At 41.0% G+C, this 25,953-nt stretch overlaps 2 protein-coding genes and 1 long non-coding RNA gene across 3 annotated transcripts; 1 reads left to right on the top strand and 2 right to left on the bottom strand.

Moving 5' to 3' along the window:
• Positions 1-115: 115 nt before the first annotated feature.
• On the bottom strand, positions 116-7,567 carry capn10 (calpain 10). The gene is made up of 13 exons (XM_020634014.3): positions 7,259-7,567; positions 6,678-6,930; positions 6,080-6,211; positions 5,748-5,944; positions 5,381-5,610; positions 5,015-5,156; positions 3,624-3,790; positions 3,285-3,541; positions 3,002-3,204; positions 1,793-2,048; positions 1,510-1,703; positions 1,354-1,399; positions 116-1,175 (listed from the first exon to the last, which is right to left on the bottom strand). The coding sequence occupies exons 2-13, from the start codon at positions 6,819-6,821 to the stop codon at positions 1,146-1,148; spliced, it is 1,998 nt and encodes a 665-aa protein (XP_020489670.2). The 5' UTR covers positions 6,822-6,930; positions 7,259-7,567; the 3' UTR covers positions 116-1,145.
• A 3,916-nt stretch (positions 7,568-11,483) lies between these two features.
• ccl20a.3 (chemokine (C-C motif) ligand 20a, duplicate 3) lies at positions 11,484-12,378 on the top strand. Its single transcript, XM_020634102.2, has 4 exons — positions 11,484-11,643; positions 11,735-11,849; positions 11,967-12,044; positions 12,132-12,378. Exons 1-4 carry the CDS (start codon positions 11,580-11,582, stop codon positions 12,175-12,177), a joined length of 303 nt encoding a protein of 100 aa, XP_020489758.1. The 5' UTR covers positions 11,484-11,579; the 3' UTR covers positions 12,178-12,378.
• Positions 12,379-14,816: 2,438 nt separating this feature from the next.
• On the bottom strand, positions 14,817-25,953 carry LOC109984014 (uncharacterized). Its single transcript, XR_002277977.3, has 3 exons — positions 25,807-25,953; positions 18,974-19,023; positions 14,817-16,808 (listed from the first exon to the last, which is right to left on the bottom strand). It is a non-coding gene; the product is annotated as an uncharacterized lncRNA (long non-coding RNA).

Below are 25,953 nucleotides of genomic sequence, written 5' to 3'. Positions count from 1 at the left end.
ATGACACATTGATTTCGACAACTGATGTGTTATTCACACTGAGTTCAGGCCTTAGACTGTAAATGTTAAGGTTCAGACATGCATGATCCAATGATAACATATACAAAAGCAAAGATTTACTTTATGTTTCAACGTTTTATTGATCACAACTCATTGAGCTGATCCGCTCACATAATAAATACAGTACAGTACCGCTGTAAGGTTAATTATAGCTGAGTAATAGTCTGTTAACTCTGGCTCCAATGAATAATCATAAACCCCATGACTTCCCCAAACAGACATGGGTGCTTGTGGGCAGGCTCACACCAACAACACAAAAAGGACTGGCAGCTCCTTCATATGAGCCGGCCTCCTCTGATGTGCCGCATCCCTTGTTTCATCCCTTCATCTGCCCGCTTGTCATCTGTTTGTGCGGCAACATCAAACTGCGGCACTGTTCAGGTCCAGAGCTGTGGACCGAGCGGTGGGGAGGGGGAGGTTGGGAGGCAAGGATGGAGTCAGAAACTATGTGGACTTCTTAAGTCCGATTTTGTTATTGAGAGAGGGTATGAAGAACTGACAAATATTGCAAGCAAGGTAAGGAGCAGAGTATCCGCAGGGGGTTGGTGAGAGACAGAAGGACTGTTCTGGCATGGTATGGCACGGTATGGTCTAGTGTGGTTTGGTTGGCTCTGCTGTCGGAGACCATCCCCTCGCCCCTTGCGCCTCTGTGAAGACCTTCATGAGAGGGTCCTTTGTTCTGGGCCGGCAGGCGCACCAGTGAGTGAATGAGCAAGACCAGCGGCGGCCCTCTTCAATGGCGGCTGTTTGTTTACACCAGCCAGTCCCGTCATACTTCATTAGCAGCCCAGCCCACCGACAACCTCTGATGTCCTAATCGCTGATGAATGTGTGGCTGCCCTTCAGCCCTGAGCCTCAGCGGTTCAGGATAAAGGGGTTTCCAGGATTCCCGACACACACATTCCCACTAAATCTGCCCGCCTGCCTCCTCAGCCTCTGACAGTACACATAAAGTACATACACATACATGAACACACACATGGCATCCACAGTGAGGGTGGACGAAGGGACCGCTTCTTTCATCATGGGCCAAGAGGCACAGCGAGGTGAGCCGACGTCAGTGGAGCAGCAACAGTCCCAGAGAACTAGCTCTGCATCACAGAGATGTGAGAGATCTGCCGCCCAGAAACACACAACACACAGAGACAGTGATTACATAGTGCTGCCATCTTCTGACCACAATCACAGACTTAAAAGTGCAAGTTTAAGTTGCTGCAGCAGGACTTTGCATTGGGTTTTTGTACTTTTTCTAATCTCTTTCGGCATAACATTACACTTCTCTAGAGAACTGACCTCCTCAATGGCTCTTCCCAGCATCTCCCGGCTTTTCACAACTTTCCTGAAAGACACACAAAATCCATCATCATTTCTGAAAGTCAAGAAATATTGATATCTAAAGCGCCTACTGTCAGCTTATTAAAGGATTAAAAAGCAATGATCCAGGTCCACCTATGAATTCTGCGAGCCAGGCTGAGGGTAAAATCTGCTGAGCAGTTGGGCTGATAGGTGGAGGGCACGATGGTGTAAGCTCCAGGAGACAGACAGCAAGTCAGACTGACATCCTGAGTGTAGCAGTGAGGGACACAGCTGGCCACAGGATCTTGGTCCCTGGTCAACGTCTGATCAGGTTCAGCTTCTAGGATCTGGACACAGAGTGAAGATCAGTTAATCTGCCATTTTAACTTTAACGCTTTTGTGAGGAGGTAATCTCCCATCATCATGTTCGACCAACCTTGTAAATGTGAAAGCCAATAGGGTGCAGATGAGTGTCAGGACGGCTCTGGTGCAGGGTAATCCTGACATGAACCCCTGACATCTCTGCTGACTCAGCACACACAGTGAAAGGGAAGCGTGGGTTCTGCCAGTAAGACAGGAAGTTCCTGCTTCCTCCGGCAGTCGTTCCCTCCACCCACGAGCCCCGGAAGTAACTTGTCTCCCACTCTCCATCAGTAGTTAATGGCAGTGAAGGTGCTGGGCTTTTCAGGGCACTGAGGGGGGATACCATCATAGGTCTGTCAAGAATGGTTACATTTAATCTGGAACATGAAACATTCTATACAGCACTTTACATGGTGAGACATGAAAATAGGAAAACCCATCATTGTTTTTTTTTAAAAAAGGAAATGAATGGGTTGACTGCAGTTCTTGCTGCAGTGTAAAAGGATAGAGTTATTTCCAATTTCAAGTGTTTATTATTTTGTTTCTTAAGACATGATTTTCAATATGACCAGCAGGTGTCACTATGTAATTCTTTTTCATGCATTTTTGGGGAAAAATGGTAAACTCACATGACTTTCATATTTTGTTCATCACACATGAATTAAAAACACAGTTGTGACATGAAACTGTATGTTTAAGGGATTATTACAGATTGTTGTTGAATGGGAGAAGAACTGCTAAAAAGTTTGCTCTTCATTGAATGGTAGGACATAGAATTTTTGATCTTTAAAACTATGTTAAATGTAACCTATTTTTAACATTTTGTATATTGTTAATTTGATCACCTTTTCTTTTTGAACCTTGTTTTGATTAAAGAGATCCTACTTATATAATTTTATCTTCCTTCTTTAATCTATTTTTCCTTTTTTTTTTTAAACTTTGGATTTGGAAATATGAGAAGCCAAACTGCTACTTACCTAATGTTGAAGTATTATTTTCTGTATTCCTCTTTGGATGTTTGTGTTTACTGGTAGTTTATGTTTTTTCATGGTGCCATGCTCTTTTTCAGTTTTCTTTTTCTTTCTATTGATTTGAGAGTGAAGTTTGTCAGAGGTCATAACCCCATTTTTTGTCACCTGTTACTACAATAACAATCTGCTCTGGGACAATAAAAATTGTTTGAATTTGGTTATAAAGAGAAATGTTGCTGCATGTTTCAAGCAGCCCTTTTCAGAGATATGTGGACATTGATGACTTTCTCATGCTTTAGACTGTCACTCACCAGAAGGATGTGGAAGAGGAAGAAAAGACCCTGATAAGAAAGCGGGCCTCGACTCCTGGCTGGTAGGTGCTGGGGATCAGCAGGTAGTATCCGGGCTCCAGCTGCCCGTGCAGGACCACCTCTCTCTCATAGGCATGGCAGTGAGTAGAAGCACAAGGACGTTTGTTCAACATCCGGCTCAGATTAAAACGCTTCTTCTCCACCTGGAAACGAAAACAACAAAATCAGTGAAAATAAAAAAATAAAAACGACAACATCGTTTCTGATAATTTTTGGTACAAACCTTCCACATGTGCAGAGCGACAGCCTGGTAGTGCTGGTGCTTTGTGTTCCCACTGTCCTCCTGTGGTGTTTGTGCATTTTTCTCTGTATGTCTCCATTTTTTATGCTGTAGCAGAGATACTAGCACCTCTCCTCTCTCGCATACTTTGAGCCAATACTTCGGGTTGCTGCTGTAGCTGCTGCTGTTTCGGCTGCCACCAGCTGAGTGACCTTTCATCCACCGGCCCGCCAGCTGATGGTTGTGAGTCAGCACATTTCCTGTAAGAGGGAAATGTTAAGAAAGTGTGTATAAGAGATCAAAATCAGTAACTGTAACTATACAAAAAGTGATGTGACCTACCAGTATAGATGCTCTTAAGATGGCCCTCTTCACTGATTGGATATCCAACAGTGACATCATCAAACTGGGACATGAATTCATCCTCGCCCAGCCAGAACTCGCCATCAGCCGCCCTGGCTTGTAGCTCCAAAGCAGAAACGGGGTCGATAGAACTCCAACCAGCACCACTGCAGAGAAGTTACCTTGAATGAATGTGGACGCACCTAAACCTAACATCTGGACTTCTTGAATGCTTAAAAGTACATGTGAGTGCCAGCATGGCTGTCTTAATACTACACTACGACTACTCAAATCTGCATGGTGCTTTGGTGCTCCTTTGCTAAACGTGTGACAGACTTCATGAGTCCACACTGGGTGCAGATTTCACTTATTCAGTTTTTATTTGATTTACATTTCATTTCTTGTATTTTATCATTTATTTTCCTTTTCTATTTTGAAGATTTTTTGGACCTGTTTCCCATTATTGGAAAGTGAAAACTGTGAGAGAAAGACATTCAGCAGAGGACCCTTGGGTGAGCATGCAACCTAGGGCTACTGCAGTTAAGGCTCATCCTTTGCACACAGGGTGCACCCTCTATCGGGTGATCCATTTTTTTTACATAAACAGTTTTATGAAAGTTAAAAGTTATATATTTATTTAAAGGGGCTATATGTAACTTTTTACATGTATAAATCGTTTTTAATCGCCCATTAATAAGCGAACGGTTAACTGATGTGAAAAAGTAGATGTTCACTGTCTGTCTGTGTTGCCTGTATAAAAAGTTTCCCCGGGTCGTATTTTCCGCGAAAGCTCCAGGAAGTGACATTTTATGCATGTTCTCAACGTCCTCCTCACTCCATTCCTCTTACAGAGATCAACAGTACAAACTCATCACACACTCCCACTACAGCCAGAGGCCGCCTTCCACACACTTCTATCCGCCCTAGGAGCTCTTAAAGGCGGACAAACTCATCACACACTCCTGCTCTCAGCCAGTGCCTGCAGAGACTGTCGTTTGTAGGCTGGAGAATGAATACAGACACACAGACTCCTTCACAGACTTTCACATGTGTATGACCATTTACCTCCTCTGTAAACATTATTCTGGTAAATATCCAGTGTTTCGTGGCCGATAATGATGCTCGTTTGTGTACGTACGAGCACGTATGACGAGCACGCAAGGGAGAGCGAGCAACAGGTTACTGGTGCAGTTCGCCTAACAGCCTGCGGTATCACTACAAATGCAGTATTTTTGAACGTTACACAGAGCCCCTTTAAAAAATGTATGTATCTCAAATTCCTTTGTGATTTAGACATTTTTTTTTTCTTATTTATGTGCTAAGTTATTCCACATATCTAAAAAGGACAAATCTTGAATCTATGAAGCACATGAAGTGACCCACAATCCTACCTCTCTATCCATGCTCCTCCCCAGCAGCATCTTCCCCACGGGTTTCTGATTCTCAGCAGCAGGATTTCACTCCCTGACACCGTCTTCACATCCAACCACTCCATGATAGTCATCGCATGGTACTGACCCAGCTCACTGGCACCTAGAGCAGTCATAGAGGTCACCATGTTTCTGTAATAATACTTTCAAATATTGATTTCTTTTTTCTTTCACTCTATACTGATATACATTTTATTTAAACATGTTTGTTTCTGTAGCCTTTGTGAAGCAATTTGTAAATCCAAATTTGAAAAAGAGTGCTATAAAATAAGGTTATTATTCAGATACTGCTTATTATTATTAATATCAGCATTATTACTCTCTGACCTCCAGGGCTGCTGTGAGTGGAGCAGCTGATCGCACACTTGTCTTTCACTGGGTGCAGAAGTTTAAGGTCCAGCCTTCTCCTCCTGACCTGGTCACTGTCTTCTTCTGGTCTCTGCTCTTCCTCTGACCCAAAGGCTCCCAGACTCCAGCACTCTGACAGACCCCCGGTCACATCCACCAGAGCCTCGGACACCTGCCCCGCCCACAGTCGCTCGTAAGAACCATGAAGCCTAAACAGGAAACAGCGAGCAAAACTCCATTTGACATGTTGGGATTGCACTGCCATGTCAGTCAAACTTTCTGGAAGCTCGACCTAAAATCTAAGTTTAACTGATACACAATAGAGGAATTATTACAAGTTACTTACTTGGCATAAGCCTTCTCTAACAGGGCTACCCAAAAGGCAATAGGCGAGTGGCAGCGTGAGAAGCAAAGGGTGGAATTGATACAGGGCAAACGGTCGTCAATGGTTACATCTGTCCAGTGTCCTTGCTGCCAAAAATGAAACTGGAAGGAGCCCCTGTACCTGCTGTCCCCCCACTGTGGCTGGTCTGGAGGAAACACCTGCAGAGTGTCGCAGAACAGGTCAGTACAGAAGTGTGGTACATACTTTTGATATTTCTATTTAGGAAAACATAATCAAACCACTTTGCTGCCTATTGACCAGTTCATTGAGGTGCTGTACAAAAAGGGAGCTACCTTGTTCAGAAGATGTTTGTTCTTTAATAAGAAGGAGCAGGCACAGAGAAACCAGCAGTCGCCCAATAAACCCTGTTTTGCATGACCCAGGCTGATGTTATCAGGGAAAAGAGCTGGAGACTCGCAGATCTCCTGCAGCAGAGAAACAGACATAAAGCAGTATTTATTTATTTATTTATTCTGAATTAATAAGGACCTGGATTTGGAATGTATGGGAAAAATAAAAAAAAAGCTGTTAGGCTGTTATGAACACACAGGTTAACACCTCTTAACAAAATATTATTTTGTTGGGATGCTTGATGATGGACATGGAAAAGTACATTTATATTTCATCCTTTATTTTAAACATGTTCTAGTGTTGAATTACCGAACCATAATGTTTAAACTGCACGGCCTATTTCATAATACATCCCCCCCCCCCCCCCCCCCCCCCCCCACCTGATGAGGGAAATCCCTCTGCAGCTGAACGGATCCTGACAGGTGAGAAAAAAACCTAGCCAACCTCAATTTGATCAACATCCTATAAGCTCTGACAAAACAACCATTGAAAGAATTCCCTGTGGCATTTCCAATTTCCCCTTGACTGTGGCTTCGGTACCTGTGGGCGTCGCCACGTGATGTCTCCCTGCAGCCTGGCGATGGGCGTGGAGCTGTCACAGAGAAGGGAAATGTCCTCAGGGGGGAAGTCCTGGTCTTCAAAGAAAGCCTCCTCTTCACATTGTGCCTTGATTTCTTCTTTCATCGCTCCTGCTTCTAGTCTACCTGTGTCGTACCTGCTGGGTCAGTGTCTGAACCTCATCCAGCTGAGACATCATCACTGCCTCCAATAACACTTCACATGGCTACCACACCTGAGAAGAAAGAGACAATTAGAGAATAAGTTACCGTGAGGTGTTGAAGATTTGTTGTCCACATATATAGGGAGATAAAGATTGAACCATGTTAATTCAGAGTGTTTTCCCTTCTTTGTTTTTTAAATATTTTTAACCAATGTGTTACAGGGTTGTTATTAATGACATAATCATATCATACACATAGGCATACATTCACATGTTTACAACCATGATAACAGTAAACTATTAACAAAAGCTCTATTCACATGGGCTCCAAACGACATTGTCACGTTATAAACAGAGTAAAGGTCATGTTGAGGCTTCCCAATGTGTTTCAGTTTCTCACCTTTCTCCTCTTTTCTGCATCTCTCCCCTCGTAGCTTCCTCTCTGCATAATAACACAGCAGCTAGCTCACCGTTAGCTTCAGCTAGCTGGTAACGCACAGATGCAGAATCTCCGCGCCTCGTCATCTTACCTTGATTTGACAAACATCACAGGCACAAAGACACTTTCTAAACAAATAGTGTGAACGATTTCGTTGAGTCTACAGGTCATATGTAAAATGCATGTTGCCGCGAAAGCCTTTTGGTGTAAACACGGATAGGCTCTTGTTGCAGCTCATTCATAAAGTAGTGAATCCTTCCTGTGCAGATGAACACGTCCGCCTCCTACTGGTGGTTCAGTGGACTACACAGCTGTGCACATGACAAATACAACAGCTGTTTGAACTATATTTTTGTTTAACAGATTGCAGATCTCTCTGAGCTTTTTTGAAGGATAAGTTTTGGGTCATATTGTCTTCACTGACAGGACCAGTGATGAGAGACAGAAATATTTGGAGGAGCAAAGTTCCAGCACACACAGCAGGAACTCACTGCAACATAAGAAAGATGCTGCAATCTAACACCGGACAGATGTTTCAAGAATGACAACGGGTTTTGTCTTTGAGATCCAGTGTTTGGTTGACTTCGACATTCAACATTGGACAGATGTTGAATTTATAGGCCTAGTCAAGGAGCAACCCCCAACATTGGACAGATGATTGAAAAACATTGGAAATGAAAATCAGTTTGACGTCCAAACTGTAACAAATGTTCAATGAGTCGACATACAGACCTGTAAGCAAGGTGAAATCTTTCAACCATCCTTTTTGTGGAGTTCGGATGCAACAGAATGAAAGAAAAAAACACCACTGACTTGACATTAACCATCGACATTGAGTCTCGTTGCAATGAAAACTAGGTTGACATCAAAACCCAACATTGGTTTGGTGTCACGTAAGATCACTTTAAGTCTAGTTATTAGATCAAATGTATGGAGAGTAAAGAAAGCATGAGAGTAGTTGGATTTGTTTCACTGAGAGACAGCAAAAAAGACTTATTTAAAAAAAATACTAGCTGATTATAAAAAAAAATATATTTTTATAATTGTATTTCAAGGTACACTTTGAGTTCTTATTCTATATTTAAAGCATACGATCTTTCAAATTGCTTTTTGATACTTTCTATAAAATATCAGATCAAGGAAGCTTAAGAAAACACAAAAACACAAAATATCATGATAACATTTATTTTCTTGCCTTTGAAGATTTAAATAAAGGTAGGCTAAATGGATAAACAATGTTGGATTAATTGAATTAAGCAAATCATTTTTAATTTTGTCTTTATTTTCCCTAACCCTAACCTGATTTTCTCAGATGATCTCCATGCTGCTTAACGCGTTCTGAGGCTGGAAAAAATCCAAATAATATGCATAACATGTCTTGACGCTGTACTGATGCTGTTTCCAGCTCAGAGATGGATTAAAAACTATTTTTTCCACTGTCTGTAACCCATACTAAGACGGGTGAAGAAGTTAATATATTTTCCTGAATATGTGCATTAAGACTTCATGCTGCCTTTAAAGAAATGACCAGAACATTCATCAAGCAAATACGATGAGTATTATCATCATCAAAGCCACTTCTATGACAGATTCTTAATAATACAGGCAGTAAAGGACATCTTCTCCTAGAGGAACAACATTGGTGAAATGTATAATGATTAAGTAAATAGTTTATTGAGTCATTCTAACTGCTTTCACCCAGCACCACCAGCAGCAGCAGCAGCCGTACTGTAGGGTCACACAGTAACTTAGATGTCCTCAGATAGCTTCACATCAGACCTCAGACTGTTTTATAGATCTAGATTCTAGATTATCAAAATATATGAGCTAATCAAGTTTGTCTCAGGAGTGAATATTACTTGTTCTTTAATTAAAAGATAATGTCCCACCAGAGACCAAGGAAGCTCATTAGAAACACACATTTTGTATTTGAGGCAAGCAGGAAATGATACACAATTATGTATGAAGCGGCAAAAGAGTGGCAAGAACCCCCTTTACTGTGGTCTGGTAAAACTGAATCGAGAGAAGTGATTTAAATATGTGCAACGATTTTTAAAAATAGATCCTGGCATGATGCTTTCATATGCTGGTGATGAATACTACAATATAGTAGTACAATATTGGTTTATTTTTTAAACTTCGTCTAATAAGCATCCCAGAAATGTAAATGTTTTTACCAAGGACACATTTGAGTTATTGTGCTGCTTTTTTAAGCTACTTTATAATTCTAGTTTACTACTAAACAAAAAAATCTAATATTTTGACCTACCAAAATAATAAAGAGTTTCTTGATTTAAATTTCACTCCTAGAACATGTGATCAGTTGAAAAGAAGTATAAACTATTGTATGAAAAATACTTTCTGTGAGACTTTTTGACTAGTTCAACTTGAGTAACATTTGAAATAAGATACCTTAACTTTAGATAGAGTACGTTGACGTTGTGTTTATTGAGTTCAGTTTCTGAATAGTTAATATTCAACTGTCAATAACAAGTTCAGAGATCTTCATCAGCATAAAGATACCTGAGAACAAGGAACATACAACGTTCATTTAAGTGGGTTGACAGCAACCCCAAACCATCAGAACATCCTGCTGACCTGATTGTAGCTTCAAACAATCTCACAATGAGGCCGTGAAGACTCTGTGTTTCATAATGATTTGTTTCCTTACAGCCAATTATAATTAACAAACATACATTTTGTTGTTTGGAAAATCTGTTTCAACAAAAGTTCAAGCTCAAAGGGTCCGCCTAATATCTTCTTTAGTTTTTCATAAAAACATGAATTTTAAAACTAAAAATCCCTGGAGGACATGTTGAGAGTCATAGGAGGATTGTGAAAAGTATCCAAAAACCTGACACTCTTATGTTTCTGAACAATAGAACAGTAGTTCACAGTATTATCAGTATTATGTGCTCTGTCTTTTACTATCAAAATGTTCAAATGTTACGAAAGGTCTGACTCAAGGAAAGTTACTCTCGTTTCATTAGTTACTTCTAAGCCGTTCCCACAATAAACCCTACTATTCATTGTAATTAAAGTTTCTAGAGAGACATGCTGAACTTTTAGGTTTGAAAAATGTAAACACTTCTGTTTTGTTTTTATGACTGCACTTCTAGACGACTAGATTAGAGTTAGTTGTGAAAAAAGCCTTAAGGACTTTAAGTCAACAAAAGACCAGCATCCACCTCAACAATGAGTCCAACAAAAGCACAAAAAAGCAAGCTCAGAGTTTGATCTGGTGCAGTTCTTTTGGCCAAATGGATATTCAACTAAGTCTGGAGAAAACCTTAGGTCCTCATTTATGGGAATTTACTTTAGTATAAAAGCTGATGTTAACTTGTTTGCCAAGGTGGGAAAAATGCTAGTTAGGGACTGTATCAAAATACTGTCTTTAGTGGATGCTAAGATTTACTGGCAAAATATCATCTAAGTGGACATGTGAGATGCTAGCCAACGTGATCCACAATTGTTGTTTGTATCCAATAATAAAGTTTGTAACACTGCAGAGAAAAGCTGTTAAACTAACCAGATTCCATTCATAGCGTTTGTGTAAGCACACATGTTTGGGTGGATGGTATGGAAAAGAATGTATGAATATGGTACTGAATGTGTCAAATACACATGGTGGGACTTCGGTGGCGGGGGGGGTTCAAACACGATATGATTTTGCTGGAAAGTTCATGATGCATGTTTCTACAGACGTTTTGAGTATCGTGACCTATTTAAGTGGCTACCCATTTTTTCTTTCCTTTCATACATGGTCCTTGAGCATGCAAGAAGTGTTCCTCTGACCTAGAAAAGAACATGCAGTGTACAACCTCAAAGCAACCTACTTATAGAGGCCCACATAAACCAAACTTTATCCTCTTTTAACATCTATACGTTGAGTTTAAATAACTTGTTTTGTCATACCTTTAATGATAATGTTCAAGGTAAAAGAAACTTAGAGAGGAGCCTCACCTTTCCACGCTGAACTGCCTCTAGATAAATGTCTGTTGTATAAAGGTGTGGTGATAGTCCTAACATATGTGACCTGACAAATGTTGTTGGAGTTTTCAAATTGATATCTCTTAAAAATGTTACCACACGCCCTTTTGGTACTTTTTTTTTAATTGCGAAATGTGAGAGGGGAATTTTTTTGTGGTCATACCTTTGTAGGCAGACCCTGTGTATACCTGGAGAATACTATATAAGGCTGCGATGATCAACAGTTTGTCACCACAACTTCTCAGACCCCACCTGAGGACAGACAAGACAACAGCTCAGCACAGAAGAAGACATGGTGTCAATCAAAGCTACGGTGATGGTGATCACGCTTCTCACCTTTTGTCTGCTGGGCACAGGTATGGAGTTTTCTTTAAGTCTGCCTCAAATTTTTTTTTTGTTTTCCAGTTTTGAATTGATCATAAGTTTCATGCATTCTTTTTCTTTCAGCGTCTAGGTATCATAGCTGTTGTCGAAGTTATATTAGCACCAAACTTCCATTCAGTGTAATCAAGGGGTACTCAGTCCAGTGTGAAAAAGAGAATTGTCCAATCGGTGCCATCATGTGAGTAAGAGTAGAATCTCCTTATTCTTTACCAAGAAAAAATAAACATTGGACTCATAATATCTGTTATGATAGGTGTCTAAATGTATTGTGTTTTTTGTGTTGCTTTGAATCTAGTTTCCACACAAAGAAGGGCAAAGACGTTTGCACCAATCCAGCTTTGAACTGGGTGATGAACTATGTCAACCGCATAAGGTAAAGATATTTTAGCAAAGACATCGTGCATCATATCTAACCTTTAAAAGAATATTGCTGAACTAACTTGGTCAATTCTCATTGCAGGACTGAAGCACAAATTGCTCACAACAACTCACAGTCCAAGCAGTAAGAGCTGTTCTGGTGTCTGAAGAGAGTATACTCCAGTTCTCAGTTTGTTTAACTAATCCTCTGATTGTAAAAAAAAAAAAAGCAAAGATTTGCAATTAAAGTCTCCAGCTCAGTTGTACAGTAAAAGATTTGAATGTATTTTTTCATATATAATGTTGTGTTTGTAAATGTTATGAGTAAACATTAAAAAACAAAAAACACATTTTGATTTTCTTTTTTGTGTGTGTGTGTCGGGGGGGAGAATAGAATATCTACTGTGTCATGGGTGACAGGTGACTCAACACTCTCCTGGGTTTTTTTTGAGAAATCTACCAATAACTTCCTTATTTATCCTTCCTCATGATCTGGAAATGTTTGGTCACGTGATCAAGACCTGGCAAACAGTGCCAATAATAACAACAATATAAAGTGTTGAGTGTCCTGTGACATTAGCAGGAGGAAGTTATAAGAGATCTGCTTACCTGAAACACAGGACAGGTGTTTCACGCTGACACGCTGTTGTAATAGGCTGAAATGCTTCGTTGACATTTTAGAACAGTATAGTGATCTTTTATCAGGGAATAATGTTCGTCATGATTTCTTGAAGATTTTTAAAAATGTTTTGAAAATACGTAGCCTATTAGTTCTGTTTCCCTTGAATGTTTGACTATTTTTAGGGTACAATACAGCTAAATAACACAAATAACTTCACAATTATTGAAATACTAAAACCTACTGCTATGTTACATTTCTTAAGACCACTGTACTTTTAATCCTTTATTGCTGATTGCCTAAACACAGATCCGAGGTAAACACATAGAATGAGGAGATATTAAATGGACCAAAAATACCCTAGAAAACCCTAAAATAGGCTTTTAAAATAAAATGCACACACACACATACAAACACTCATACAAATAAATCTAAAAACAGAAATACCATGACAAAATACAAAAAAGTGAAGAAGCACAGCTAAAAACAAAACCTCTGAGGTTACTGTAGACACATATGCTACAGAATAATGGTTATGATTTGACAATACTTTGATTTTATAAAAGATGGGTAAAATGGTCATAAAGTTAGCAAACTATCTATATCTATACTGTTTTGATTTGTTCAGTGCAGTGCAGCTTGTTATTGATTTATGACTGTATAAAGGAGAAGCTTTCTACCTGCAGAAGAGAAGTCTTACTTCACAGTCCCCTTATTAGTCATCTTTATACATCTTCCAGGGGTTGATATCTATTAATAAATGTTTTTACTGACAAGTGAGCTAAAGATTATATACATGTTGCACCTTGAGATTTATGATATTTATCATTTATAAATATGGTGTGATTAAAGGATTGATGTTTTCCCTACTTTAAAAAGTAGCAGCTCTTTTTGAAGCAATCAAAAACTTTTCGTATAAAGCACTTCAAAAATACAAAAACAAAATGTTACACATTGTGTGTAAAATGTTCACTTTTTTAAATCCATGGGCTTTTTATTAAATTAGCTATGATAAAACAAAATCTTCAAAAACAGAATTCCAAAAATTTTGAAAATAATAATTAAAGAATGATTAGTTGTCTGATGATTATCGTCATTGTTGTTTGCCATTGCGTGATGTAATTTCTACAAAAATGACACAATGCAAAATCTACTTACGTGAAGTAATTTTAAACTTTCTGAACACTAGATGGCAGTATTGTCAACTAAGTGTTGTGAAATAATGTTTCAGCACTTTTTGTTGGTAAGAGTTGTTCTGGTGTCTGAAGAGAGTATACTCCAGTTCTCAGTTTGTTTAACTTATCCTCTGATTGTAAAAATAAATGCAAAAATTTGGATTTGAAGTCGCCAGCTCAGTTGTACAGTAAAAGAATTGAATATATTTTTTCATATAAAATGTTGTGTTTGTAAATGTTATGAGAAAACATTGATAAATGTGTGTGTGTGTGGGGGGGGGGGGGAATGAATAGAATATCCACTGTGTCATGGGTGACAGGTGACTCAATACTCTCCTGTTTCTTTTTTTTAGAACTCTACACTGCTCCTCCTTGAGGTCATACCAACTTTTATCTTTACTTCCTTATTTATCCCATTTATTGTTGTAGTTTTGGTTGTTCAGTGTTGATGGTATCAGTCTGGTCAAGTTTAGTGCTGGATCACATGAATACGTGGACGTTCAGCTTCAGCATTGCGATTCAAATTCCCTTCAACACTTTGAACAAAATGGGCTTATTGTTGATATGTTTAAAGGAACTCTGATTTTGGAATCAGTTTTTTTGTTTTAAGTGATGACAAAATTATGTTGTCCCAAATGTGTCAAATCTCTGTCCGTTTGCAGAAGCTTTCCACAACGCCAACAAAGATGAACAAATGATCAAATGAGTGTTTTTCTCTTCGCATGAATTCATCCCAAATGGCGATGTGGAGCTATGCTCATGGCCATGATTACATCACCTCCGCTGTTCTGCACCACTGTACAAAGTGCTTTTCTATGAATAATACAGAGAGACGAGGGACATGGACATGGGACTTGGTAACTAAACGACAGAAAAGTGCATAATGTTAGAGAAGAGTGAAAGAAGCCTTGTTAAGGGGGAGTTAAGAGGGATATTCTGGATTGAATGATCATGTTTAATCATCCTGTAAATAATCAAATCAGACACTTGTGAATGGATTTGTTTAAACTTTATTGATTTAATGAACGAATCAGTCATTAAAACTCCATAAACATTTACAAATCCATAAAAGATGTGTGATCTCTGTCTGCATGTGTTTCGGACTCAGGACACACTGTTGTAACACACGAGTGCAATGAGAAATGTCATCAGTAAGGCCAGTACCAGACTGTCTGAAGGCAGACAAGGTTATAGACTGTGTGTTTTCCCATGAGGGAGGAGTCTGCTTCAGTACAGAAAGTAAATAATACATTGCATCCTGTGATCAGCAGACAGGCCCTCCGTCATGGCGTACGTGCACACAAACACACTCTCATAAAGTTCACACACAGATAATGAGACAAACTCTGGTCTTTGAGAATACCTTATATCCTAGCCAGCTTGCAGCAGCACCGAGGGAGAATATATTGGAAAACATTTTGAAATCTCGATCATCTTTTTCGTTGGTGGTTTCATCTTTCCGCCTTTTTTTTTTTGTTCCCCTCGTACTCCCTCTCTCTGTCACTCGCTTATTCTTGCCGGCACAGTTAACACAGAGTTAACCGAGCTGGGTGTATAATTAGACAAACAAAAAAGAGAGGGATGAAACATCTGAAGGAGAAGAGACTCCAAATGATTACACATTCACTCCGCTTCCTTCCCCCTTGCTGCACACATAACCACCAATTAGAGGAGAAAAGAGGAGGATGAGGACAAGCAAAGCAGCCAGAAGTCTATTTGTGTCTCTCTCTCTCTCTCCCTCTTCTTCTCTCGTTCTCTCTCTCTTTCCCCTGAAGACTCCCAGCACCAGGGAGGGAGGAAGAGAGGAGAAAATAGAAGTGAAAAACAAGAAGTATATAAATAAAAAAATCAGAGTGCTTCACATCCGGTCGGCTGATTGGCTGAGACACGAGTCAGGAAGATCTGGGCCACAGTTGCACTCATTGTTCAGTGAGCTTTTCTACACAGTCCAACCCAGCGACAGCAATGAATGTTGATTGTGACCTTTTGGTCTTTTGGGCACAGTGGAAACAGAACGTCACTTTTCCTGCATGTGTGATTCTTCGCCTATGGATTTGCATGTGCTCACTTGCCCTTTTGCTCTTTTTTTGACGTCGTCAGAGCAAGCCACGGGGCACAGTCAACGGTCGATGGTTTTTTGTGATCCAAAACAAACTCACCGACAGCGTTGAATGTTCACCGAGGCAAGCAAGGACAGGGGCTGTGACCGGGAGATGATGGACAAGGCAAGGCGAGGAAGAAGGGAGGACAGTGGAGGGCATTTCTTGGACCACTGGGACATGATGACATAGGACAGTGGCAGAGTGAGTCCACTGTCTGCAGGACAAACCGCTCTGCTTATGTCGTGCATGACCATATTGCGTGTTTCAACTACTGACTGTGTAAAAAGATGGACAACATTACAGCTCTCCAAAAGTGAAGCGAAAACATTTGGAGCTCCCCTTGCTCACTGGCGTCAGTATAGATCATGAGCTCTGTCGCCTCTATTTCATCAGAATGGACATGGGTCACACAAAATCCATATAAAACTCAATTATGATTTTCTCCAAGGTTAGCAGTAAATTAGCAGAGTAGAGGAGGAACGGAGAGAGGAAACATGATTAACTAACATTTAACTTTTCATAAATGTGAGTGTATGATACAAACCAGAAGAAACAATTCTGCTGTGTCCTGTACCGACATGAGGGATCTCTGCCATATTATTGGTAAGTTAAATGTGTATTTTGGTTTGCAGAAAGTCGGATGTTAAAACCGCACTGCGCTAAAGTCTGAACTGCGCAACTCGGGCCCCACATAACATCATCAGTGCATGTCGTCAGGGGTATTTTGGCTTTACTCTTTACAACAGGAGGAGGTGAAGATACGTTGTCCATCTTTATTCACAGTTCATGGCTTAAACCTGGAACATAAACTGAGAGGAGCTGCTTTATTTCATTACCACCACATTAATCAGAGGAACCTCCAGTCTTTCATCTTCTCTCAGCACCTGAAACACAAATAAAGAGGAAGTTGTTAGTATTGAGTATTACACTGCATTTTGCACCTTAAAGTTACAGTAATACCACAATAAGTAATACATCTCTTCAAGCAGCTATTATCTGCTGTGCACAATTTTATTACTACGTTTCAACTCATTGTGGTGATAGCATTCAGAAACATTTGATTTAGTCAACATCATTTTGTTTAAATTTTTTTTTTTTTTAAATGTCCCATCAGCTCTGAATAATCCACCCCAATCTTTTTACAGGGACTCCACCTCCATTTCCAGGAGTTAGAAAGACGACTGACAAATAAAACCAAAACTTATTTGTCCATGGATTAAATTGGGGGGGATTTAGTTTGTGAACTTTGGGTGAATTTAATATTTAACAGATATGATTTCAATCTTAAAGTCATGTTTTTCTTTTAAATCCTCTAAGCGGTTTGATGAGGCTCATAAAAATATTACAGATGTATACGTGGAAGCTTGCCACAGTACATCCAGTTCAGCGCACAATGCTGCAATGTCCCACTGAGAAGCCGAGCCTTTTCAGACCCCAGCACAACACCAGGCCACAGACTGAGAGCTCCCATTGTCAGGATAGCTTGGGAACAACTGCCGACAGTGTCCCTACGCTGCTGCGCAGACAGGAGGACTGACGTCATGATGGTAAATGCTGATCTATGGTCATTCATCGCGGCCGTTTCATCGACTCAGGCTGCTGATGTCACTGAGCAGACTAGACCCGCATCCATTACTATGCTGAAGGCAGGCCGACGTCAGGCAAGCATGATAACACGGCGGCCACAATGGATGAGTAATGCATCACGGTAATATTGCGGCTATAATTCAGAAGGTCATAAAGCAGACAATTTGGTCTTTGTCTTGTAAGTATGCAGAGTATTTGAATTACTGCTTTAGCATTCTTTCATGGCATGCTTTATGAATATGCAAAAAAAATGTATAAAGTCATTTGTATGATCATCGAAGAAGAAATATGTTAGAGGGTAGGGAGTCAAAAATGCAGTGAAAAATGTATAGCTTCTTAAAACTTAGATCACTTTAAACTGTGTGCATAATGAAGAAAGGGTTTCTTTAAAGCTCTTCGTGCTAATATTTTAGCGTCTTAACTGCAGCATGTGAACCAGAAGTCTCTCAGAGTAAAGCAGGACAGATAAGAGACTAAATTCATAAGCCCTATTACACCACACACACACACACACACACACACACACACACACACACACCTCACCCCACAATGAGACCTAAAATGAAAAATAGGCCCAGGGTCGAGGGAGAGGAGCATAAAAAAGGGGGTTGGGGCATATCTCTACCATGGCAACCTTAGTGTCAGCCAGCCATTTCTGCTTAATCCCTCCCAGTTCAAGAGACCCTCCAAGAGACCCCCGCTCTCTACAGCTGAATATTTCTTTTGTGTTCAGAGACTCTGTATATATGCGAGTGTGTGTGGGAGGGAGGGAGGGATCACAGCAGGGGGAGGGATTGGGGTTAGAAGGGGGGAGATCATAGCTAACCCCAGCTTAAATGGGGGGCCAGGCTGCAGGCCACAGAGTCTCAACATTACACAGGGGGTACAACCCAGAGATCAAGTCACACGCACGCACACACACACACACACACACACAGTTACACAAACATTTAAACACTATATTGATGGAGGGAGATAATCTCCTGAAATAGCAGATAATTACATCGTGTGGCAAACAGCCGGACTGTTTCTCCTCCCTGAGCCTATCAACAAAAAAAAACTTCACCCCCCCCCTCCTTCCTGCTATGAAACTCTCATGGTCTCTCGCTCCACTTTCCTGACAAAAGCATTTTTTGAAGGACTGATGGGGAGAGGCTTCAGCTGCTAGACAAAATTAAAAGGCCTCAATTTTTTCCTGACAATAAACGTCCCCATCCTTCCGAGCTCCTCCACAGCTGCAGCGGGATATAGGCTTTCATTTCTTGCTGCAGAGCGACGTCTCCTTCCTCTAACCGTAAGCCGATTTAGTGTTGCGGCAGAAAATTCAGGAGGTTTATAGTCGTCTTTCTGTGATGTCTCAGCACCAGGAAGCAGAAAAGAGAACCTGACACATGGGAAATCGTGGTTGATGGAGAACGTTAGGGTTGTAAGAAGTTGTTTTTAATGATGACGATAAGTATACCTGATGGAAACGATCTTCACCGAGTCACATAAGGGGTCCCAAAGTGAAACCTAAAGACAAAAGCAGATTTAACATTTTAGAAAGTAAGAGGCAAAGAAAGATAACTCAGACTGGCAATATGACCATCTTAAATAAATTCACAATAAAAGAATTCTTGAAAAATGTTCTTATCAACTGGCGATTAATATCCAGCTCATCCACCAGAAATCCCCACCACCACCACTTCCACCACACCCTCGACCCCAAAGGCAGAGCGACGGAGGCAGATGGAGGAGGAAGTGCCAGCGGTGCGTCTCTGGGGTGGTCTGATGTGGCCGTGGGCGAGGCTTTAATGTAGCTGCATGTCCACTCCAGTGTATACTGTACATTCAGTCGTAATGACTAACAGACCTGCAGTCTGCCTGCCTGCAGGGGCCTCACACGAGACTCACATGCCTACACATGCATATGCTCCATTTTAATGGCAGCCTTCAGACTTTGTTTGAAGTGCTCTGTGGTGTTCACATAACAAAGAATAGAAAAAAATAGGAAGCAGGATTTTCATAAGCGAGTAAAAAAAAAACATGACTTTAAGGACCCTCTGTCTGACCCCCGTGGGGTTCCTTGTTAATAAAGTGGCCTTTTTTAATAAAAATATGGGTAATTATAGTTCGGCTTCTTTGTGAGGTTATTTCTAGCATCTGGGTTTGCCAAACATCTGGCTGTGTTATTATAGTAGACATGGACTGCAGACATTATCAAAAAAAAAAAAAAAAGTTTATTGTCAGACCAAAGAGTCTAACTTAATTTGAAAGGCTCTGCAGCTTCTATTTCTAGACTCTGTTAAAATGATATAACAATGAAAGCAATTTGTACATTTTTTTACTATTGATATCCAAGTCAAAACTCTCTTCATAGATTTAATGAGAAAGTGAAAGTGTTCTACGCCAATCTAGTCTATTAGAGAGCAGAGGGCACATTGTAACACAAGGTGCAGAGTCTGTTCAACAAGTGCACAGACATAAGCCCCAAAAGAAAAGGCACAGAGTTAGAGCCTTAGGCCTGATTGGCAGGGTGGGGTCATTCGGTGACCCCTGGCCTTTCTAACCCCCAGGAATGTTGTCATGCTGGTGCGTGTATTGTTCCAGCCTCCCCGAGGAGTCGCAGCCGTGCATCAGATGAATGTGAACACTGAAGGTTCCTGAGGGCTTCTCCTCTCCTTTATGTCCATCCACCTAAAAACAACTCCTCTTTTTTCCAATAATCCTTTTTTTTCTGCTCTTCATCCTCAGACTTCAACAAACAAAAGGTATTAACAGGTCTAAGAGTGGTCTGTGTGGTTAGTCTAAAGTGCACACACACTCAGAAAGGCCACTAACGTGTGGATGCAAGGCTGACACTCCTCGCCGACTTAAAAGACCGACAAAGATACATTAAAAAGGGGTCTAAGAAAAACTACAGTCCAAAAAACCCCACTCTGACCCGTCAGTCATCACATAAACATGTCTTTTTATTGGTCCTCGGTACAGATCTGAGAAATGAGAGTCTGTTTCTAGAGGAAGTAACCAGCAGTCCAAAGGAGACTGACAGATGAGAGAGCCAGACAGACAATTACTGGCCAGGTATGTCCTTTATACCCACCTAGGGCTGGACAGAGGAAATGGAGGTATTTATGATGTCATAAAAAAGTGCCAGAAGAGAGGTGCCTTAGAACAGGTTGTCTCTGGAGCAGAAGCCATAAAAGACTCCTGCGGCTTCTGCTCCCTCCCCCTGACTAGCAGACGAGATGATAACACAAGACTTAGCGCCACTCTTGGTAATAGCAGACGGACACACACACACACACACAAAAAAAGCAGGTGTGTGTGTGTGTGTGTGTGTAATTTAAATCACCCAGAAACATGGGATCATGTCCCTGAAACAAGGAATTCCTTGAAATAACTGGAGGTGCAAAAAATATTTGAGGTACAAGCACTTCAAGATTCATACTCTGTGCTACTGCTGACTCATCATTTTCAACATATCAGAAATAGATTTTTAGTTCTTTAAAATATTCTTCATGGGAAAAAAATCTGCTCGTGAATGTGGTTCATAAATTTCATGTAGGATTTTTAATTAATACTTTGGTTCATTGTACTGCAAGTACTCCATCACCTAAACTCCTCCAGAGTCCTTTACAGGATTAAACATTTTTCTGTGAAGCTTTTATTTTCTCCCTTTCAAATTTTTTTCAATATTTTTTTACAGTTTAAACCACAACGGAAAAAATCTGAAAAACAGGAAGCACTAAGAAAGCACCATCTGCCTGCTCAAGCAGGTGTAAGGAACAGTAAGCATAAAAATGTAAACATACAGAACACACTTTCTTCTGTGCACGCACACACACACACACACACACACACAAACTAATCTACACACACACAGCAGCTCTACTCTTCCCACTACAGAAAGATAGAGACACACTGTCACAGTCTCAGTGCTTGTTTAAAAAAAAAAGAAAAAAGGAAGCGAGGTGGTTGTTATTTGCTCTACAACCTAACTAAAGAGGTTTCCCATTGTAAAAAGGAGTGGCTGCAAAGCCCCGTTTCCTTTCATCCCTCTCCTTCAGGCACTCTGCCTTTGTCTCACACAGGACAGAGCAGCCAGCCTCCCGGCTACGCTACACTGGTCAAATACCTGAGAACTACTGCTGGCCTCGTGGGAAAAACGACAAAAAGGAGGAAGAGTAGGAGAGACGGACAGAGTGGGGGGTGTGGTGTGTGTGTTAAACCGAGGTAAAGTGTGATTGACCAGTAAAGACAGAAGAGCCTGTTTAATAAAACCTCTTATTAAAACTCAAACAGAAGGAGGAAGTTGTCAGGAAAACGGATCATTTTTTTTTATTACATCAGGCACCAAATGTCCCTTAAAAAAAAGGAGAGTTGTTTTAAGTACAAAAAGTAACACTTAACATGAGTTCAGAAATCTAAAATCCACCAACTGTTTTGACTTCTCTTTGAGTTTCGGTCGTCCCTTACCCTTCTTATTAAAAAGAGTACCACATACAGTATGTGCAATTAAAACTCTGCGGTAAAGGGAGGCCCATCTGATGCGCCCCCTCCTCTCCAATTCTGTACTTTTCATGCCAGCTCAGCAGAAAGAAGGCAGTTCCTGTATAGGGGTGAAGTGAGTTTAAGTCCACCCCAAACCTGACCGCAGCAGGCTGAATGTAAAGCTTTAAGGTTCCAGCCTCGGCATCCAGACCTCACTGTCACACCTCATAAAGCCGAGCTCAGGCAGCGGGCTTGTGCTTAAAGCCAGGGGGAGAAAGATAAGGCAAAATAAGGACAAATACAGAGGAAAATAAGAAAGCACCCATTCAAGAAACTGTCAAGAAAGAAGTGAAAAGCCCTGCACAAAAGCTTTTTTTTCTTATTTTGCTGAAACTGTGATGGCACATCTCCAATGCGCTGAATATAAAAATTACTTTCAGGACAAATTGCAGCAGGAAACGTAAGAAAGTAGAAACAGCATTGAGGGATTCTTAATCCTCTCTGCTTGTTTCTAGTTTCTGCTTAGCTGTTTGAGAGGGAAGCGAGGAGTTTATTTTCAAATAGTCCACAAAGAATGCCTGTCATTTCCTGGCGTTCCCCACTTCCATATGAAAGCCCCCCCTTTCCTTTAGGAACAATGGGAAAGATTCCAAAATTTCCATGGGGAGTTTCTTGCACAGCGATACAATAGAGATGCTGGGACAGAATTGAGACAGGCTGTGTTCTCTCAGCTGGGACAAGATCAGGACTAATGCAGTGTTTTTGTCTTACAACTCTACGTTTTGTTTAAAGCAGCCTAAACAGCTGTAACATCTCCTGAGGGAGCTGAGACCGACGCCTGAATCTGTGTTCGACGAGTCACTGCAATATCTGTTAGTTCGGAAATCTGCGAGCTTGCAAAATTGTGTGGATGTCTTGATAAAAGGAGCTTCTGTAGCATCGGACTATTTGGTTATTCCAGAGAGCAGACTTCTTGAGTTTAAAATGTTTATTTTTAACCTTTATTAACTGCTTTTTATCAAAGTTATAACTTAACCTCAAACACAAATAACACCAACACACTTCTACTCACACCCTGTAAGAGTTCCTTCATTAACCTAACGAACGCCTTTGCTCCTGAAGTGGAAAGAGTTCAAGTGTCATGTGCTGCTGAGCGGGCCAATAGGTTCTTGAAACCCACCATGCTTGACCCAAGCAGACCTGAGCCTTTGGCTAGGCAAGAGGTCAGAGGTCCTCCACTCATCTAGATGGGCAGCATGTCACTGTGCCTGGGGCAGGGTGCATTACCTAACCTCTCCATTTACCCTATACTGAAACTACACCCCCACACACACACACACACACACACACACACACAAACACACACACACACACACACAAACACACACACACACACAGGGAAGCACAAACACGCACATATGGACACAGGTTCCTGCTGCTTCTTTGAACTCCTTCACCCTGACTTCAGTCACCTGTAATGAATGAGCACACTACGAGTGTGTGTGGTGTACAGCTGCTATACAACTAGCTGCTTTGGATCTATAGATGTTATAGATGTTCAATGACGTGTGAGGAAAAAAAGGAAAAAACAAAACATTTAAATGTTATGTCTTCAAAAGAATATAATAAAAAAAGTTTGCATATTGGGTTAATTGATAAATAGGAATAAAGCGCACATGTCAAAGCCCTCTTCTTATTTCCATGTCGAATGAAATAAGTAATCTGGCCTCTGCTGGAAGTCATGTGACGGTGGGAGAAGTACGATGAGGATCCATGCTGCTAGCATTAACGTCACATTTCCACTGACTAACAAAAACTACAGGAACCCTATTGTTTAATTTGATCAGTTCTCCTTTAGAAGAGACGATGTAGAAACTGGAAGAACAGTTTTGCTCAGTGGTGGAGAGCCTCTCCGCTGTGATAACTGATTATAATGGCGGGGTACAGCTGATGAAACTCTCACATGTAAAACTCTCACATTTCTGCACAGGAATGACGATCAGAGTTCCAGCAAGGAGAAAAGATAAGCCGGCATCCATCCAACCCACACCTGTGCTCTCATGTGCTCACAGGAAAGATGCAGGAAGACTGTGGGTTTGCCCCATTCACTGGGCTCATACTCAGAATTGACTAAATTTAAGCACTTCGTGAGACACTGACTCAGAGAAATGTTCCTCTTTTCCGCGAGTGAACAGATTGTTGCTATTTCAGTCCATGAGGGACAAAACCAATGTAGCGGAAGTCAGGCTATCACTGAGCATCGGCAACTAGTACTGAATATCCACACAATGCATCTCTCTATTAAGGTAACTCTTGACACAGATCTAATATTTTGCTTGTAGCCTACTTTTATACATGTATATATTTTTTATACACAAGCAGCCTACACACCTTTAAATGTCTGTTAAATCTTGGATAAATGTTTGTTTTGCATCAAAAGTCATGCATTTTGTTTTCTCATTATAGCACACTGTGTACAATCCATAGCCAGTAAAAAGTATTGCTGCATTAAGCGTCTAGACATCCTGTATCCAAATGGTAGAAGAATTTATGTGGACTGCCTCATTAAGCTAAAGGCATATTAGTGCTTGGCTCGGCACGCTGCAGATGAAGGCTCCCTGTGAGAAAGCCCGTCTCAGCTGCATTTAACTAACGGAGGGGTCAAAAGTGAGTGTCACATCAGGCCCTGAAGCATGTAAAGATAATGATTGGGTGTGTGTATTTGGTCAGCGCGAATCCACTCAGACTGCCCATCCTAAAAATGGCAGTACGGCTGATTTTGCCATGTGCTGGAGGCCCCAAAATCCGAGAGGAAGTCTGATGCGCAAAGACTGTTTCTGAGAATTCAAAATTCTCGTACAACGTAAAGCAATGCGTGCAATCTTGCATGCACTGATCACATTCATGTCTGCACGTTAAAAACTAAACATATACCCATGCATTATTTTGGGGGTTTTTCCCTTACAAAAACATGAAATTATTAGATAGCACCGGTGTATTCATTTTCCGGCCACATTACGCACCCAATCATCCAGACACTCACACAGACGGATCTCATCATGAGTCACGGCGCGAGGAGAGACGGGTGGCGACTGTGAATGATCTCTATCTGTGTGTTTAGGGATGGTATTTTTTTTTTTTTTTTTTAACTCTTCAGTTGTGTCGCTCGGATTCTTTGAGAGCAGCAGGGCTGCTATAATGTCGATACAATGACAGATGGTCCGCACAAAGCCGGTGCGCATTGTTCAGCTGAAAAATAATAGCCACCATTTATCAAGTGTTCGCCGACTTTCAGACCGGAAAGAAACAAGAGACTGCGTGCTGAGGGGAATGAATCAAAGTTATATTGTTTGGGAGGCTCCTTCTCTGGATTCTTCTGGGCTGCACCGGCTGTTCAAACTTTCCAAGCGACGGATCCAGCGTTCGTCTGTACACTGTGTACTATCGCTGTGTCTCGCTAAACTGCAAAAGTTACAATGTGCATTAAAAAGGTTGAACCCACCGGTGGGGATCACGTTTTTTCCATGAGACACACGAGATGCTCTTATGAGACGAGCGATGAAAGAGACGCTTTTTGGTCCACATGCGCTCATTTTGGAGACGCGTTATGAGTGCAGAGTGCCGACACAGACCCCGTCACATAATGTCACAGCCTCACGTGAAATCCACGTGCGCATTCAGCAAACATCCATACTATTTCACAGAACTGAAAATATGTAAGAAGCACATATTCCTTAAAAAATAAAGCACCCGTTTGCGAAATTTAACAACTCCTTCTCCATAGCTCTGCCTACATTTCATGCTACATTTTTGCATACTTACATCGGCCATCACCTACTGCTTGTCAAACAGCAGGATTCACTGTCCTGTCGATTTCTTTAAAGTGTGCCCAGTGGCTTATTTTGCTCTCATCACTTCCGTCCGAGTCCAACTCTTCCCCAACTGAGCGCCAGCCTCCCCGATCTGATC

Source organism: Labrus bergylta, chromosome 4, assembly GCF_963930695.1.
Source record: "Labrus bergylta chromosome 4, fLabBer1.1, whole genome shotgun sequence".
Lineage (NCBI taxonomy): Eukaryota > Metazoa > Chordata > Actinopteri > Labriformes > Labridae > Labrus > Labrus bergylta.
The sequence above is the reverse complement of the archived record's forward strand: the minus strand, read 5'-3'. Positions and strand labels throughout refer to the sequence as shown.

Coding starts and splice junctions, on each gene's coding strand:
- capn10 (XM_020634014.3), bottom strand. CDS start 6,821: ATGAAAGAAGAAATCAAGGCACAATGTGAAGAGGAGGCTTTCTTTGAA. Junction 3,791..5,014: donor GGAGGAGCATGGATAGAGAG/GTAGGATTGTGG, acceptor ACTTCTCTGCAG/TGGTGCTGGTTGGAGTTCTA. Junction 2,049..3,001: donor TCCTCTTCCACATCCTTCTG/GTGAGTGACAGT, acceptor ATCCCCCCTCAG/TGCCCTGAAAAGCCCAGCAC.
- ccl20a.3 (XM_020634102.2), top strand. CDS start 11,580: ATGGTGTCAATCAAAGCTACGGTGATGGTGATCACGCTTCTCACCTTT. Junction 11,644..11,734: donor CTTTTGTCTGCTGGGCACAG/GTATGGAGTTTT, acceptor TTTTTCTTTCAG/CGTCTAGGTATCATAGCTGT. Junction 11,850..11,966: donor TGTCCAATCGGTGCCATCAT/GTGAGTAAGAGT, acceptor CTTTGAATCTAG/TTTCCACACAAAGAAGGGCA.